At 51.9% G+C, this 14,096-nt stretch overlaps 2 protein-coding genes across 4 annotated transcripts; both read right to left on the minus strand.

Annotated features, from left to right (window-relative positions):
• Nucleotides 1-251: 251 nt before the first annotated feature.
• Nucleotides 252-9,565, minus strand: LOC147232455 (bromodomain-containing protein 1-like). 2 transcript variants are annotated; one of them, XM_086149300.1, is made up of 11 exons: nucleotides 8,909-9,565; nucleotides 6,214-7,643; nucleotides 5,710-5,869; nucleotides 5,484-5,612; nucleotides 5,242-5,370; nucleotides 4,847-5,159; nucleotides 4,017-4,733; nucleotides 3,805-3,934; nucleotides 3,554-3,702; nucleotides 2,465-2,619; nucleotides 252-2,101 (listed from the first exon to the last, which is right to left on the minus strand). In XM_086149300.1, the coding sequence occupies exons 2-11, from the start codon at nucleotides 7,623-7,625 to the stop codon at nucleotides 2,087-2,089; spliced, it is 3,309 nt and encodes a 1,102-aa protein (XP_086005426.1). In that variant the 5' UTR covers nucleotides 7,626-7,643; nucleotides 8,909-9,565; the 3' UTR covers nucleotides 252-2,086. The 2 variants fall into 2 exon arrangements, with proteins under 2 accessions (XP_086005426.1, XP_086005427.1); XM_086149301.1 differs by lacking the exon at nucleotides 2,465-2,619.
• A 140-nt stretch (nucleotides 9,566-9,705) lies between these two features.
• Nucleotides 9,706-13,154, minus strand: ftsj1 (FtsJ RNA 2'-O-methyltransferase 1). 2 transcript variants are annotated; one of them, XM_086149304.1, is made up of 12 exons: nucleotides 13,100-13,141; nucleotides 12,859-12,997; nucleotides 12,236-12,373; nucleotides 12,059-12,128; nucleotides 11,866-11,977; nucleotides 11,599-11,677; nucleotides 11,471-11,523; nucleotides 11,329-11,382; nucleotides 11,053-11,155; nucleotides 10,874-10,957; nucleotides 10,560-10,663; nucleotides 9,706-10,098 (listed from the first exon to the last, which is right to left on the minus strand). In XM_086149304.1, exons 3-12 carry the CDS (start codon nucleotides 12,354-12,356, stop codon nucleotides 9,952-9,954), a joined length of 927 nt encoding a protein of 308 aa, XP_086005430.1. In that variant the 5' UTR covers nucleotides 12,357-12,373; nucleotides 12,859-12,997; nucleotides 13,100-13,141; the 3' UTR covers nucleotides 9,706-9,951. The 2 variants fall into 2 exon arrangements, with proteins under 2 accessions (XP_086005430.1, XP_086005429.1); XM_086149303.1 differs by lacking the exon at nucleotides 12,859-12,997 and having other exon boundaries at nucleotides 13,100-13,154.
• Nucleotides 13,155-14,096: the final 942 nt, after the last annotated feature.

Here is a 14,096-nt window from a genome sequence, read left to right on the forward strand (position 1 = left end):
GAATTTTGCTCAATTCACTTACTAGTCGTTTTAAACACATTTCAAGGACTGTCCGTTCATATTGTATTTTTTACAGTGAGTAATTTTAGAGTAGTCATTTTCACGACTGACAACATTTTCAAAAATAAAAACCAAGACGAGGACTGAAGTGAGAAATCAGCGCAGGGTTTTTTAAACTTTACATAAGATGCCAGTGAATAGAAAATAATATTTATTTCTCCACACCAGTCATGAAACCAGGACGTGTTCAGTCAGTGATTCAATAGCATACTTTTTAATTTTTCAGTGTTTTAGTGTAAAAAAAAAAAAAAAAAAAAAAAAAAAAAAAAAAGAAAAATAGAGAAAAGAGATCCCACTGGCCGCAAGACGGCCTGTTTCCACCCCGCTGGCTATAATTGTGGTTTTTCCCAGAGAGTCGGCTAAAGTACCAAATCTATTTACACACAACATCCACACCCGGAGAAGGGGGAGGGAGGGGGCAGGAAGTCTAAAACATCTCTGCACCGCCAAATTAAAATCAAATAAAAACACTAATGTTATTAGTTCCAAAGAAATATAACTGAAATTTATGAAGTGGGTGAGGGGGCTCCTCACATGCCTGCGTGATTTTTGTGAAAGTCGTTCTGTTTTACAGTAAATGCGCACAGGCACGTTCTCTTCTCCCCGACTCGCCGGGAGAGGATTTGGAGAAAACACACACACACACACACACAGGAGAGGAGGCCCGGAAATAACCCGCTTTTCACCCCACGGCACAAAGGAAACACTTCTAAACTGGTTAAGGAAATAAAAGCACAGAGTAGGGGGGCGGGATGGAGGACGTGCTTGTTTCCCACTTGACTTTTATTCTGGAAAATCCCAACTAAAAAAAAAAAAAAACTCTCATTCTAAGGGGGATTGATAAGACAAAAACTTTATCCTTGTAACTTTATCCTTGAGATTTAAAAATCAAAAAAAAAAAAAAAATCCTCCCCACCCTCTCTCAGGCCCGGTCCCGACCCCCCCCCCATGGTGGAGGGGGCCATTTTCTGAATGTTTTTTTTTTTTTTTTTTTTGGTTTTGGTGTAAATGATGCACTTCAGGCAATGTTTAAACGTTCGAGTGCATCCATATAGATTTTTATATAAATATGTACAAACAAACAAAAAAAAAATGAAGGCTGCAAAAACATACGGATGGTAAAACGACACGCGCGCACACATGCATGCATGCACTCACACACACATTCACGCACACACTCTTTAATGCTGAAAAATCGAGAATTTTTCAAACTCAATAACTTAAAAAAAAAAAACGTTAAAAAAAAAAAAAAAATCAAAATCAAAAACGATACAGTATGGATTTTGACATTTGTATCTCGGTGGAGACACATAGCACCAGCAGAAACACCAACGTCCGCGGCAACGGGACTTTTCCCCCCTGACTATAAATACAGACACACTCAGTACCGAGAAATAGCAAACTGTCGGAGTGAATAAATTAGTGTCGGGCCTTTTCCATTTCTTTTTCGTGGTATTTACAGGAGCCACTGCTGTAACACACACACACACACGCACGCACGCACACAAACACACACACACACACACACACATACACGCTGATGGACATTGTCATGGCAGTGAGATTGTTGCAGCAGTCTTGCAGCACATTTGAGGAGGTCAGATGTTCGAGGTCTGACACATTCATCGGGATCCATCAGTCCTCGTGGAGGGGGAGGGAGGGGGGGGAGGGTGGCGGGGGATGACGCCGCTTTCCCCGGTCCTTGTCGTTGCATAGCTCTTGGGACAATACAAGATGGCCGTCACAAGCTACAGAATTTCACATGGGGAGCGGGGAGGGCTAAGGGGCCGGCGTGAAAAGATATCCGGTTCCAGTTTGCAGGAGTAGGTAAACGAGTGTGTTGTGCGTACGAGGCAGAAACTGAAGGGGCCAGACGATGGGGGGGGTTTGTCCACGCTTGACATCGCCACGGGGATGTTGCACGCCCCCTCATGCCCCCCCCTCTTGCCCTGGCGCAGTCCGAGGTGAGCGCCGTAGACCCTCCGGGGCCTGGGTTAGCTTGGTTGGCTGGAGAGCCACCCTGGATCTAGGAAGCCATCGCCTAAAGGGGAGTGAGAGAGAGGGAGGGAAGAAGAGTGAGCGAAGAGAAGACGCCTGTTTATCTTTTTTACAGTGACCCAATCGGGCATCGGCTGGTCGGACGGTTGTTTCGGTTCGGGTTGCCCGTTCATGCCTTGCTAAGCGTCCAGATCCGGGGACGATTTCAAGACAGGAGACTGATGATCGGTTACGCCTCCCCTCCCCCTCCACCCTAAGGGTAAGACGAGTGCCTGTCTGCTCGCTAGCCTCAACGACACCGCGCTTCGGGCGAGGGGACGGAGCCACGTGGGCGGCCGATGGGGGTCGGGCCTCGGGGGCTCAGGGGAGTGGTTAGGGTGGGGCGGGCGGTGGGCGACTTGCTCACCAGCTGCGCCTGCTGCCGTAGAAGTGGAGGAGGAAGGGATTCTCGGCGGACCTGAACTGCCTCTGCTCTCCGGCTCTGAGCGCGTCCGGCAGCGGCGGCGGAAACCCCGCCCCGCTGCGCCGGCGCGCTGTCCTCCGCAGCCTGCGGCCCGTGATCTGCGCAGACCAGAACACAGAGAGTGTGTGTGTGTGTGTGTGTGTGTGTGTGTGTGTGTGTGTGTGTGTGTGTGTGGGCTGGGGATGAGGGGCAGCACCGAGACAAAATCATGCGACACTGAGCAAAGCGCAGCGATGGGACACAATGGTTGGAGGGGGTCTGATGGGTGACGTGACCGTGGGACGGATGGTGGAGGGTGGAGGTAAAAGCGAAATTCCCTATATTTAACCCCCCGGTGCGTCAGCAGAGCTCCGGCGCCTCTACAGGGATGAGCTAGCAGGAACGTGATTCAACGCTACGCAATTACAAACACACACTGTTATGTGACGTTTACAAAATAGTGCGTGCAATTCCTGGAGCCATTTTTCACAGTCAGATAGTTGACTGTGTGGGTGTATATACCCACTCATTCCCGCTGTTTATTTATTCTGTATCTGTCGGGAATAGCGACCCCTCACTTTCCCTGACGCCGGGGCATCCATTACCAACGCTACCCACTAGCAAGACGGCCATACGACCGGTCAGAGATAGGATGTCGCGCAGAGACAAAAAGAAAAAGACTTCCTGTCATAAAATGGGGATGAATTGGTGAGTGGTGAGTGTGTTTTTGTGAGATCAACGCTGTGTTGCAGCGCAGCTCCAGAAAACCAGAACGCAGCAGAGAGTTATTAGGCCAGAGGAAGGAACCTAAGACCGAAAGTTGGCGGTTCGCAAGGAGAAACAAAAAGCGTGCGGCGCAGGCGCCTTAGGCAAGGCATGCCATCGGATTAAAAAGGACCCTGCCGTTTCATTCGTCCTGCAACTCCGCCCGATTCTCACAGGTGAAGGGGGGGGAGCGTCCCTGGTGAACGGACTCGAGAAACGCAAGCTCGCCATGCACGCCACATCATGCACACAAGAAAGTGTGCGAGCAGCTCCCGCCACCGCACTCACCTAAGGGCGCCTTGGTCACCTCGCCATTCTCCACACAGGTAGCCGCGCTGCTCCGGTCGTCCGCAGTGCTTCGTCTTGCCGTTGCCGCCGACCGCCCTTTCCCGCACCTGGATGCGACGGCGGCGGCGCTGGCGAGGGATGCGGCCGACCTTAAGACACGCGAGGCGACGGCGCCGTTAACTTCCAGAATCAAAAACAAACGTTTTGTGCGGATTCTCTGGCGCTGGAGGGGTCACCTCCGCTCCGCTCACCTGGACCCGCAGAGGAGGCCGCCGCTCCTGGACGAGATGCTGGACTCCGAGGCACAGCGGCGCCGCGGCTCCGGCGGGCGAGGCGACAGCGGCGCCCCTTCCTCCTCCACCAGGAAGCCGTTGGCCACGCCTGCGGGAATGAGGGACACGTCATCACGGAGGATCTTGGCATCGCGAATTCACTCACCTGCCTGAGGCGGCCTCTCACGAACCTGTGCCGAGGCGCTTCACCGGCAACGACGACTCCTCCTCGCCGTCGGCGCTGCTGCTGCGCGCCCTCTTCTTGGGCAGGAGTAGCGTCTCCAGGCGCGGGATCACCACCGACAGGAAGGTCTTGGCTCCTAGCGGCGGCGACGAGGCGCCGGCGTCCGAGGGATGCTGCGCTTTCTGTGGACTGGCGCTTTTTGACTTGCGGAAGACGGAGGTGGTCCGCCGGTGGCAGGCGTGATGCTCGCCGTTGTGGCGCGGCGGGCTGGCGGGGAGCCCGTTGGGTGTACCGCAGGGCTGTGAGGTAGATGTGTCACTGGAACGGCGGTCATCGCCAGCTTTGACCGGCTTCAAGGAGGGTGGCGAGTTAGCGGGCGGGGCGTCGACCGGCGACTGTGATGGTGCGGGTAAGAGCTCTGGCGCCGGCAGAGGGGAGGGGCTCGGGAGAGCCAGCGACGCCGGAGGTTCAGGTAGTGGTTGTTTCGCTGACGCGGCGGGGAAAGGGACAGGGTGGGCGGCGGCGGGCGCCGTGCACGGGAGAGTCTTCTTCAGGCTCATCTCGCTCCGCACCTCTGTGATGGTCTTCTTCAACAGCTTGAGCCTCTTGCTGCGGGACGGGCTGTGCTTCATGGCCGTGCTCAGGTCCAGCTTCTCCAGCAGCTCCTTCAGCTGAGCCTCCAGCGGCGTCTGCTGGCGGTAGGCGGGGCTTAACACCCGGTCCACTGATGGGGCGACAAGCAGGAGATCACGTCAACAAACCACAACAACTGACAGGAGAAGCAAACTAATTGTACTTCGGTGTTTGTCTATCTGCCGGCGGGTGGTCTCAGCTCACCGTCCTCCCAGGTCAAAGGGGGCGGCTCCTCCACCCGGGGCGCCTCGGGGAGGTGCAGCCCGCCGGGGAAGTCAAAGCCGATCCTGTCGGCCTCTCGGCGGGCACGGCGCAGCACGGCGCCGCCCTGGTCCTGCATGCGCAGCGCCACCTTGTAGAAAAAGGTGTCCCGGGCGTTGTACTTCATGCAGTTGGCGATGATGAGGTTGAAGTCGGCCTCGAAGTCGTCCAGGCTGCGGTACGCGTGGCCGTCGATGCGCTTCCTCATGGTGGAGAAGTCCATGGGGTTCCTGATGTGGTCCAGGTAGTCGGGAACCTGCAGGCGTGTCGTATCATCTATTAGCATTAGCAATATGCGTGTGAGGGAGGAGGATGGGGGTGGCGGGGGTTCGCCCGACCTCCTTGACGCTGACGGGCTGGGCGAACACGCTGTAGGGGTCCTTCTGCTGCAGCTGGCTCAGCACGGCCCTCAACAGGATGTTGAAGGGCGTCAGCTGAGCCTCTAGCACGGTCTGCTGCAGCTTCATCTGGGGAGGAGGCGGCGGGCGGGGCGCCAGAAAAGGGTTAGCGCACATGCAAACACACATGCAAACACAAAGAATGGCCTTTCGGGTTCGCAACCCCCCCCCCCGCACCCCACCTCCTCCCTCTTCAGCTTCTCCCGCTTCCTGATGAGCTCCAGCAGCAGCCGCGCCCGTTCCAGGTCGTGCCGGAGGCGGTGCCACCCCTTCAGCTGTTCCTTCAGCGCCTGGTTCGTCTCTGCGCGGTCCTGAAACCACACACACACACACACAGTCTCAGTACAAATTTGCGGGAGGGGGAGGAAGGAGAGGAGGAGGCAGCGGCACCGGTGACACTCCGCCCACCTTGGGCTGGGCCTTAGACGGAGGCTGCGGATGGGCCTGCAGGCGGCGGATCAGCGGCACGTTGTTCCTGGACTGGCGCTTCAGGACCCAGTAGCTCATCAGGCGCTCCACGAAGGGCCTCTTCCTCTGCACCGACACCTGGTTGAGGATGGCGTGGAAGCTGAAGCACAGGATGAGGGTGGGTCAAGTTCTGAGGACCTTCATGTCATCATGGCGACAGTGGGTCTTTTCTTAAGACCCGCTTTGTAAAACACTGCTGTTCAACATAAAAATGCCCAGGCGGCCATATTGGATAGGCAGTTAGTTTTCTCTCTTGACGGAGCGAAAGTGGTGGGGGCGATTAGTGCGGGATTGGAAGCGCTAAGCGCCCACCCTGATCAATATCTGAACGCTGATGAGCCCACGACCAATCCATCCGACCCTCAAACCAAACCCGCGGTAAAGGACAGTTGGAGCAGCGACTCAAACGACAGGTGTACTGTGGGAGTTTCGGCTCTTGCGTACCTCGAGGCGGTGATGCTGGGCCTGGAGCCGCTCGGCGTCTCCACCTCTGCCTCCTCCACCCTTTTGCTCTTCTTCTTGTGCCAGCTCTTGGCCCGGGCCTTCCCCCGCTTCTCCGGCCTCTTGTGGCAGGCGCCGTTCTTCGGGTGCGGCTCCTCGTAGATGTTGAGCGGCCGCCGGTCGCAGCCGTCCGGCGTATGCGCACAGCAGTACGCCGTCTTCTTGACCGTGATGGTTGCGGCGCCGGAGGCAGTGACCTCCTTTACGGGCTCCATCTTCATGTGGAGGCCGGCCTTCTGCGCGCAGCTGACGTGGAAGGCAGTGTAGCAGTTGATCTTGTCGCACTGGATGCAGGCGCCAGCGCCCTTCTCCTTGCACAGGTAGCAGGTGAGCTTCCAGCGGGCCGGCGGGATGTTGCCGACGCCGTCGATGTGCTCAATGGAGACCGTGTCGGAGAAGCCGACCTCGGGGACCCACAGGGCGCACGCCACGTGACCCCAGCGGCCGTCGTCCGTCATCTTCAGGGCCCCGCCCCGGTTCGGGCAGAAGACGCACTCGGCCGGCCGTGCCGGCCGTTGCAGGCAATGGCGGCAGAGCCACTGGCCCTCGGGGATGTACTGCACGCCGTAGCACTCCTGGTGCACGGCGATGTTGCACGCGTCACAGAACAGGATCACGTTACTGTCGGCGCCGTCGCCATCCATACAGATGCAGCAGACGGCGTCCTCGTCCACCAGCGGCTGCAGGTCGCTCTGGCCCTGGCTGGCCGAATAGGACTCCTTCTCGAAGCGGTCCATGAGGAACTCGAACAGATTGTTGGACACCTGGCTGATGCCTTCACTCTTCCTCTTGTCATTGATAAGCTCCAGCCAGGCGTAGTCCTCCTCGTCCATGTCGTACTCCACCTCCTCATCCAGCTCCTCCGCCGTCCTCTCCGCGTACTTGTAATACGCCGCCGGCCTCTTAGGCACAACGGGCAGATTGTACTCCACCGTTCTGACCTTGGCCTCCGGCAAGCCGCCCATGCTACTGTGCCCGTTGCCGCTGCCCGTGCCGCTGCCCGTGCCGCTGCCCGTGCCGGTGCCGGTGCTGGGGCTGGCGTGCGACATCAGCATGGCATTCTTCTTCTGCTGGTTGTTCTTGAGGCGCACTGAGCGGACCAGGACCTGCTGGGGCTTTTCGCTGTTCTCCTTGTTGCTGTTGCACTCAACGATCTCCTGCGCCGTGGGGTCGTCATCGGCGATGACGTCCAGCTTGTCGTAGATGCTGAGCCGGTGGACGCGACCGTCCACCTCCAGCTCCACCATCCGCTGCGCCTGGGCGTACGTCAGCGTCTCTCGGTTGGGCGACGGCTTGATCGGCGACGACGCCCTCTTCAACATGGCCGTGCGGTGATGTCGACCTTTCTTCTTCATGCTGGAGGCAGACGGAGCCTGGGGGCAGGAAGGCAGTCAGTGAACCAAACATCGCTCTTCGGACTTTTTAAAATATAATTTCTTTCCCCTGAGTGTGCGTGCATCACACATCCCCCGTGCTTCATCACACACGGGGGAGGGGGGTCTGTCTCTCGTGTGACCTTCATCACAACTCCCTTGTGTGACATCACGTGCACCGTCGCTAAGCCACACTGCGGCGTCCCCCCATTTGTCGTTTCACCTCATCTCTACATCTACTGCAACCTTTCCCAACAGCTTGACTCAAAAAAGATATCTAGTGTTGTCATTTATTGTTGTATGGCCATGGAGTCACGTTTTTTTACTTCTGCATTTGAAGCCACGCTTCCTGCATCCGGAGACGATAAACCATGCTGTTGTTGCAAGACATGACTTTATTTACTACTTTGTTAACTGAATTCTGATATGGATCTATTCTTTTTACTGAAGACAAATCCTGCCCCCCTCTTTAAACTACTGTTTTTCTAAACTACTACTACAACACTTTGGTGCTTCAGGCTACAAGTTTCTATTTTGATTTTGAACTGTATCCCTGGACTTTCCTGCAGGAAACCTCCTCCACAAGCTCTGGTGAGGAGGAGGAAGGAGAGGCGGGGGGGGCTTTAAACTCCACTCCGCAGTCAGCATGCTGTCGGTTGGCAGCTGGACGAGGGGGGCGGAAACAAACCGTCCACTGGGTGAGAGGGAGAGGGGGAGAAAGAGGCACCGGGGGGACGGAGGGGGCTGCAGACCGGCCACCGCGAACCTCCCCCCGGCTCAGGCAAGGGAGAGGCAGCCGGGCCAGCGCGGCGCGTCCCCCACCTCCCCCTCCCCGCAGCAGGGGTAGGAGACAGCGGCGCCTGCTAGCTTGGAACGGCTAACAGAACGTCCGCTCCGCTAACCGAACTTTTAACGGTTGCATCGCCCGGCCGGGAAGCACTTCCGCGGCGCTTGAAGCGCACGGAGGCGGGTGTCAGCCCCCGGGCGGTCCGGTGGCGCCGGCCGCGGAGCGACCCACCCCCTCCGGCGCTCCGTTAAACCGGCTAGGACACTTCGTCCACAAACCGGAGCTAAGATTAGCCAGCTAGCAAGCTAGTCGAGAGAGGGGGGAGGAAATATGGCGACCAGCACAACAAGAAGCGGCCCGAGAGGGGGGGAAAGTGGCGTCTCCCTGCGACGTTGTGCCTCTATTCCGGCTGAGACCCCGGCCGGACCGCGGAGGACGGATACCCGGGGGCAGCGGAAGGGGGGGCGTCCGCGCTTACCTCGGTGCTTTCAAGAAATCCGCTTATAAAAACAGCAGCAATGGCGGCGCGGCCTGCACAGCGAAGCGGCAGTTAAATCCACATTCAGTCCGCTCATCCGACGGCCGCCGCGGCTCCCGCTGCACCGGGTGGAAGTTGGAGGTGACCGGCCGGTATCCAGGGCGACAGAACCGACGCCGGGCGATTCACGTCGATCGGGATCGATCTCGGCCGATAATATTGCTTTTTAAGCGGCTGAAAGTGGCAGGAGCTCCGCGGCTGCCTGAGCGTCTCTTCCCCCAACAACAATGCGGTTGTGAGACTTTGCGTAGTGACGTCATTACGCAAGAAACCCGGAAGTTGCTTGTTTTTTTTAAGGCCTCTACTAGAATCCTTGTTTATGTGTGTGAACACAAAAAAACTCGTGTGTATTGAACAGGCTTCATCAAGGAAGAGCGAAGAATAACCTGAAGACAGCGATATAAATTACCTTTACATTAGAGATTTCTGCAAGAAACAAATTTGTACAGAAAGCAAAAAAGAAAAAAAAATTGCAACTAACAAAAAAATTAAAAACTATTAAATCACTTTTTTCAATATGATAATATAAATATGAACAATAAATATGATTTAATCTCTACAAAAAGAAATGAGTAATATTTAGCATTATGATTCAAGAAGGGTTGGGGGGCAATGAGGCAGGGGCAGTGGTGATGTCACAAAGGGGAAGAGTACGCTCCATCACAAGCATATTATTGATAAATACGTTGAAAAAAAAATCTGAATTGAAAAAGTGTAACTTCAGAAATGGAAACTTGTTTTGTAAAAATTAAAAACATGTTTCTTTATTTTTATACTTTCCATAAGATGAACAGGAAAATGTTAGGTTACTTGAATGAGCAGGGAATTGCTATCTGGATATGAGCAGGAAAAAGGCTCACTTATTTAAAACACAACACATTTGTTCACAATAGTTAAAATTCTATTCAAAGGGTCTGAGCCTGGACATTGCATTTTCACCCATCCGTTAAGACGAAGCGCCTCCCTCCTGTTGACATCACCGGTCAGCTGGACTCGGCTGGCGGCCCCCGGTCCGGACCATCCTCCCTGGACAGCTGGTTGCTCTTGCGGAGGAGGCACGCCTGCTGGTAGGGGGGGCTGATGGGTGGCTGCGTGGGTGGGGTGTACTGATACTGTTTACCCTCCTCCAGCTGGAGAACGACAGGCAGGTTTGTTGTGATCATCTTCTGGTTGATATTTATTATTCCTTATCCATAGTTTTATTTATTTGCATTAAATTACCAGTTTGGTTAAAAACTGATTGAACTACCTAATTTTCCAGCAATTTAAGGGTAATTTTTAACTCATCACATGATTTATCAGGGGATTTTAACCCGATTTCTGTCATTTTTCATGTTTTTACCATTTACTTTGTCTTTCAAGCACATTTTCCTTGCAAAGGCACGTAACTGAACCTACACCAGGTCTATTAACAAAACTGGAGCGCCCCCTGGTGCTCTGGAGACAAGATGTCGCCTTCAAAAATTCCTTAAGTTACTTCGATTTAGGTGTTTTGGGGGCTTTTGTGATTTTGGGTAATAAAAGCCAGATGACACTTTTCTAAATACTGAAAGTAAAAGTCGTGGAAGGTCCACACAGACTGGGAATTCACCTGCAGGGGGTACGTTCTGTCCGAGTCAAAGGCGCTGAGGTCACCGCACGCCAGGAAGGGAACTATGATGCGGTTGGGACCCTCCAGCTGGTTAAAGTCCACATCTGGAGGAGCAGAGAGCAGAACTCTGAGGAAGACCAGGGTGACCCCACAGCTGGGTTCCAACCACTGTTAGCTGAATGATGCAAACCTTGAGGAGACTCCACACACACACACACCATAGTGGCATTCAATCTTTATGACCGGTCGGTGGCAGTCGTGTGATATATGTTGCAAAAGGTTCATAATCCAAATGCAGAGTGAGCAAACATTACCGTAACAGTGATCCAGCAAGGGGTTCGACATGTTTGGCACGTAACCTTCAGGGGGGCTGTAGTTCTGACACACCACGAAGGCCTCTGAAAAAACACACCCGCACACGCACAAGTAATTAATAACCATAAAATGACCACAACAGATCAGAAAATGAGGAATAAGTTGGCTGACAACGCACCGATGCTGGAGTTCCTGCTGCTGCGAGGCTTGGCGCAGGTGACGCCACTAAAGAAGATCTTTAGCTGGGAGTAAAGCAGTGTCACGTCTTTCCCACGGAAGATCTGGGACGCGATCGGGACACGGTGGTTAAATGTTGATGTAGAGTGAAACAGACGTCAGTTAAGAAAGTCCAGAAGAATCTGATGTTCAGATCGGTCCCTTCTCCTGATGTTCTTAACCAATTCAAATTAGTCAATTAGCTTCATCTTAATGTCTGAGGTAGTAAAATCATCACCTTGGCGACAAAGGTTCCCCCAGGCTTGAGGACATGGGTCGTGATGTTCAGTGCCTGAGAGTAAAACACATGCCATTATGACATCACACGGCCATGACCATTACACACACACACAGACACACACACAGATATCAGTACTTACAGCCAATAGCAGCTGAGCCTGGATGTATTCATCCACATCATGCAAGCCGGTTACTATGGAGACAGACAATGAGTTGACCCTCAGGGTTGAGGAGGGAGTGTTGTCATGACAAAGTAGGTGAGACTCACCATCAGGAGCGCCATCGCACACCACCAGGTCTGCCGGATGGCCCTCGAAGTGACGGATGATCTCCTGCGCTGTTGACACCTGAGTAGATAACATGGGTCACATGACTTGGACAAACATGATGGGTTTAATTTGAATCATCTCGGCAGATTTGCAGGGAACTTATTGGGGTTTTGAAGGAATGTCGGGCAGATAAAAAGAAGAATTTGCTGTATCTGCAAATACTTGTCGTGTCCCCGTAGACAGTGTTTTCGTCCACACTGTCTTACCTTGGTGATGTCACCTTGGATCTGAGTAACTCCTGGCAGAGGGGCCATGGCCTGCAGGTCTACAGCCACGATCTTCACTTCCTCGCCCCCATTGTTCTTCTCCTCTCCCCTCCTGTGCAGAGACACACAAGTCATCAAACTATTCTGGGGCAACGGATGACTCTATGCATGTGTGTGACGAAATTGAGGGAACCTGAGTTTGCGGCTGAGGACTTGACTCCAGCTGCCAGGGGCTGCGCAAAGATCCACCGCCCTCTTCACACCTGGCAGAGTGAATATGTGTTGAAATTTTATTCAATTTATTTAGATTGTGTTGAGGGCACTTAATGTAGGTCAAATGTCGCACCAGGCTGAATGGTAAGTGCCTCACCTGTAAACAGGTTGAACTCCTCATCCAGCTGAAGCAGCTTGAAGGCGCTTCTCGCCCTCCAGCCCTCCTCTTTGGCCAGGCGGTAATAAATGTCCCGCTTGTCTTTGGACGACCGGCCCATCCTGACCCTGGACTATTCTGCAGGAAAAAAAAAGCAGCACCAAGGGCCTTTAAATATGGCGTTATGTTGCGAAATCGAAATGTAAAACTGTAGAAATATATTGATCTGTCCACAATTTAACACTAGTTAGTGTCTGACAAGAATTTCTCAGATGTTTCGAGTATTTTACCACCGTTTAAATTCTTAAAGGAATAATTAAGATGAATTACTGCTGGAAATGACTGCAAATTTTGCAGGATATGAGGAAACACCGGGAGACGGGAGGAAAAAGTGAATATAACTATGCACGTATTATGGGATCTATCGATAATGATCAAGAGAAATTGGAGAGGTGATTGATAGCATCCTGACATGCAAAGACAATCTCGGCTATTTTGGTTAAGAGTGTACTAGTCAAAAGCATTAGCAACTCCGAGCTAGCACGAATAAGCCGTGTTCGATGTTGATCATATATTAGCCGAATTAAAAAGTGGTTCAGGATGAATCGAAAAGCCTATCTTACTTGTCCAGAACTACAAATGCCTTCCCACGAGACCCCTGCAAAAACGGTTTCATGTCTTCTTGAATGGAGTCTGGCATTTGCGGGCAAGACAATTACTGTACGTTTCAGTCCGAGCTCCTTTGTCAGGCGCCAGGTCAGACTTCGTTTAAAAGAATACATAGATAATGTAAATACACACGAAAAAAGGGAAATTTAATCCAAAGAAGAGTAAGTAAGACACAAAGGGGGCGAGTTTACTCACAGCACAAACGTTCTTCGCCGATGTTGATGGCGAAAGGACCCTTGTGGGCCGGAAGCTGCCCCGGAAGCGCCTGTTTGAAAAGAACCCATCCCTCGAAAAAGATTGCATAAAGTAGTTTCACTTTATGACTTTCAGCCTCACAGAAGTGTCTCAGTGTTGTTCATCCGTAATATCTAAAACTGACACGACGGCATTTTTCGTCCAAAATAAATCATATCGTTTAATCGTCATAAATCTCCACTTCCGTGACGTGACACCGGAGGCGCTGTTAGGCCTAAACAAGTGGACCAATAAGAGAATATTGCTGCTTTTAACAGCACAGAAGAAATAATTTTGCTCGAATATAACTTTTCAGACAACTTAATCATTTGAAATAGTTTGCATTAGAAGATTCAACTGGAATTACTAGACTCTGGGTCTTCAGGTTAATATTTGATTAACTTTTGCCAAATTTGTTCTTTGGCATTGTATATTTCAGATCGGTCCTTGAATCACGTCTTCCCGGAGAAAGAATGAAAGCAGCAAACAGTACTCAAAAGTCAGCTTATATACAAACATTTTAATTCAAAAATTCCCATGAAAAAATAGTTTACCATCCACAAATTAGCTTCAAAATAACAGTATAAAACAAAACAACCTCATTTGATCAAACTCACATCTTGAACTTTCCAAAATGATACAAAAAAACCTTTTAGAAAAGTTAAGACAGAATATAAATAAACAAAAGATGAAGTTTAATTTGTACATAAAAAAAAGTAAATATATCTTCAAAGTACAAAAGTGTGTGTTTGCATTAACTGTGCATGGGGAGGGGTGAAGAACCTCAAGAATTTAAAAATAAAGAAACAATACTCTATAAAAGAAAAAAACAAAACAAAAATAGAGTCAGAGCAATGGCCTGAGACTCTGCAGGAAGATACATATCTTTACAGGCCTTTCAAACTAACTCTTAAGTACTTTAAATCAAGTACGTTTGACTCGAACCTTTTTTAAAAAA

Source organism: Fistularia commersonii, chromosome 7 (assembly GCF_037954325.1).
Source record: "Fistularia commersonii isolate RoL2024-O1a breed Wild chromosome 7, RoL_Fcom_v1.0, whole genome shotgun sequence".
In the NCBI taxonomy this organism is placed as follows: domain Eukaryota; kingdom Metazoa; phylum Chordata; class Actinopteri; order Syngnathiformes; family Fistulariidae; genus Fistularia; species Fistularia commersonii.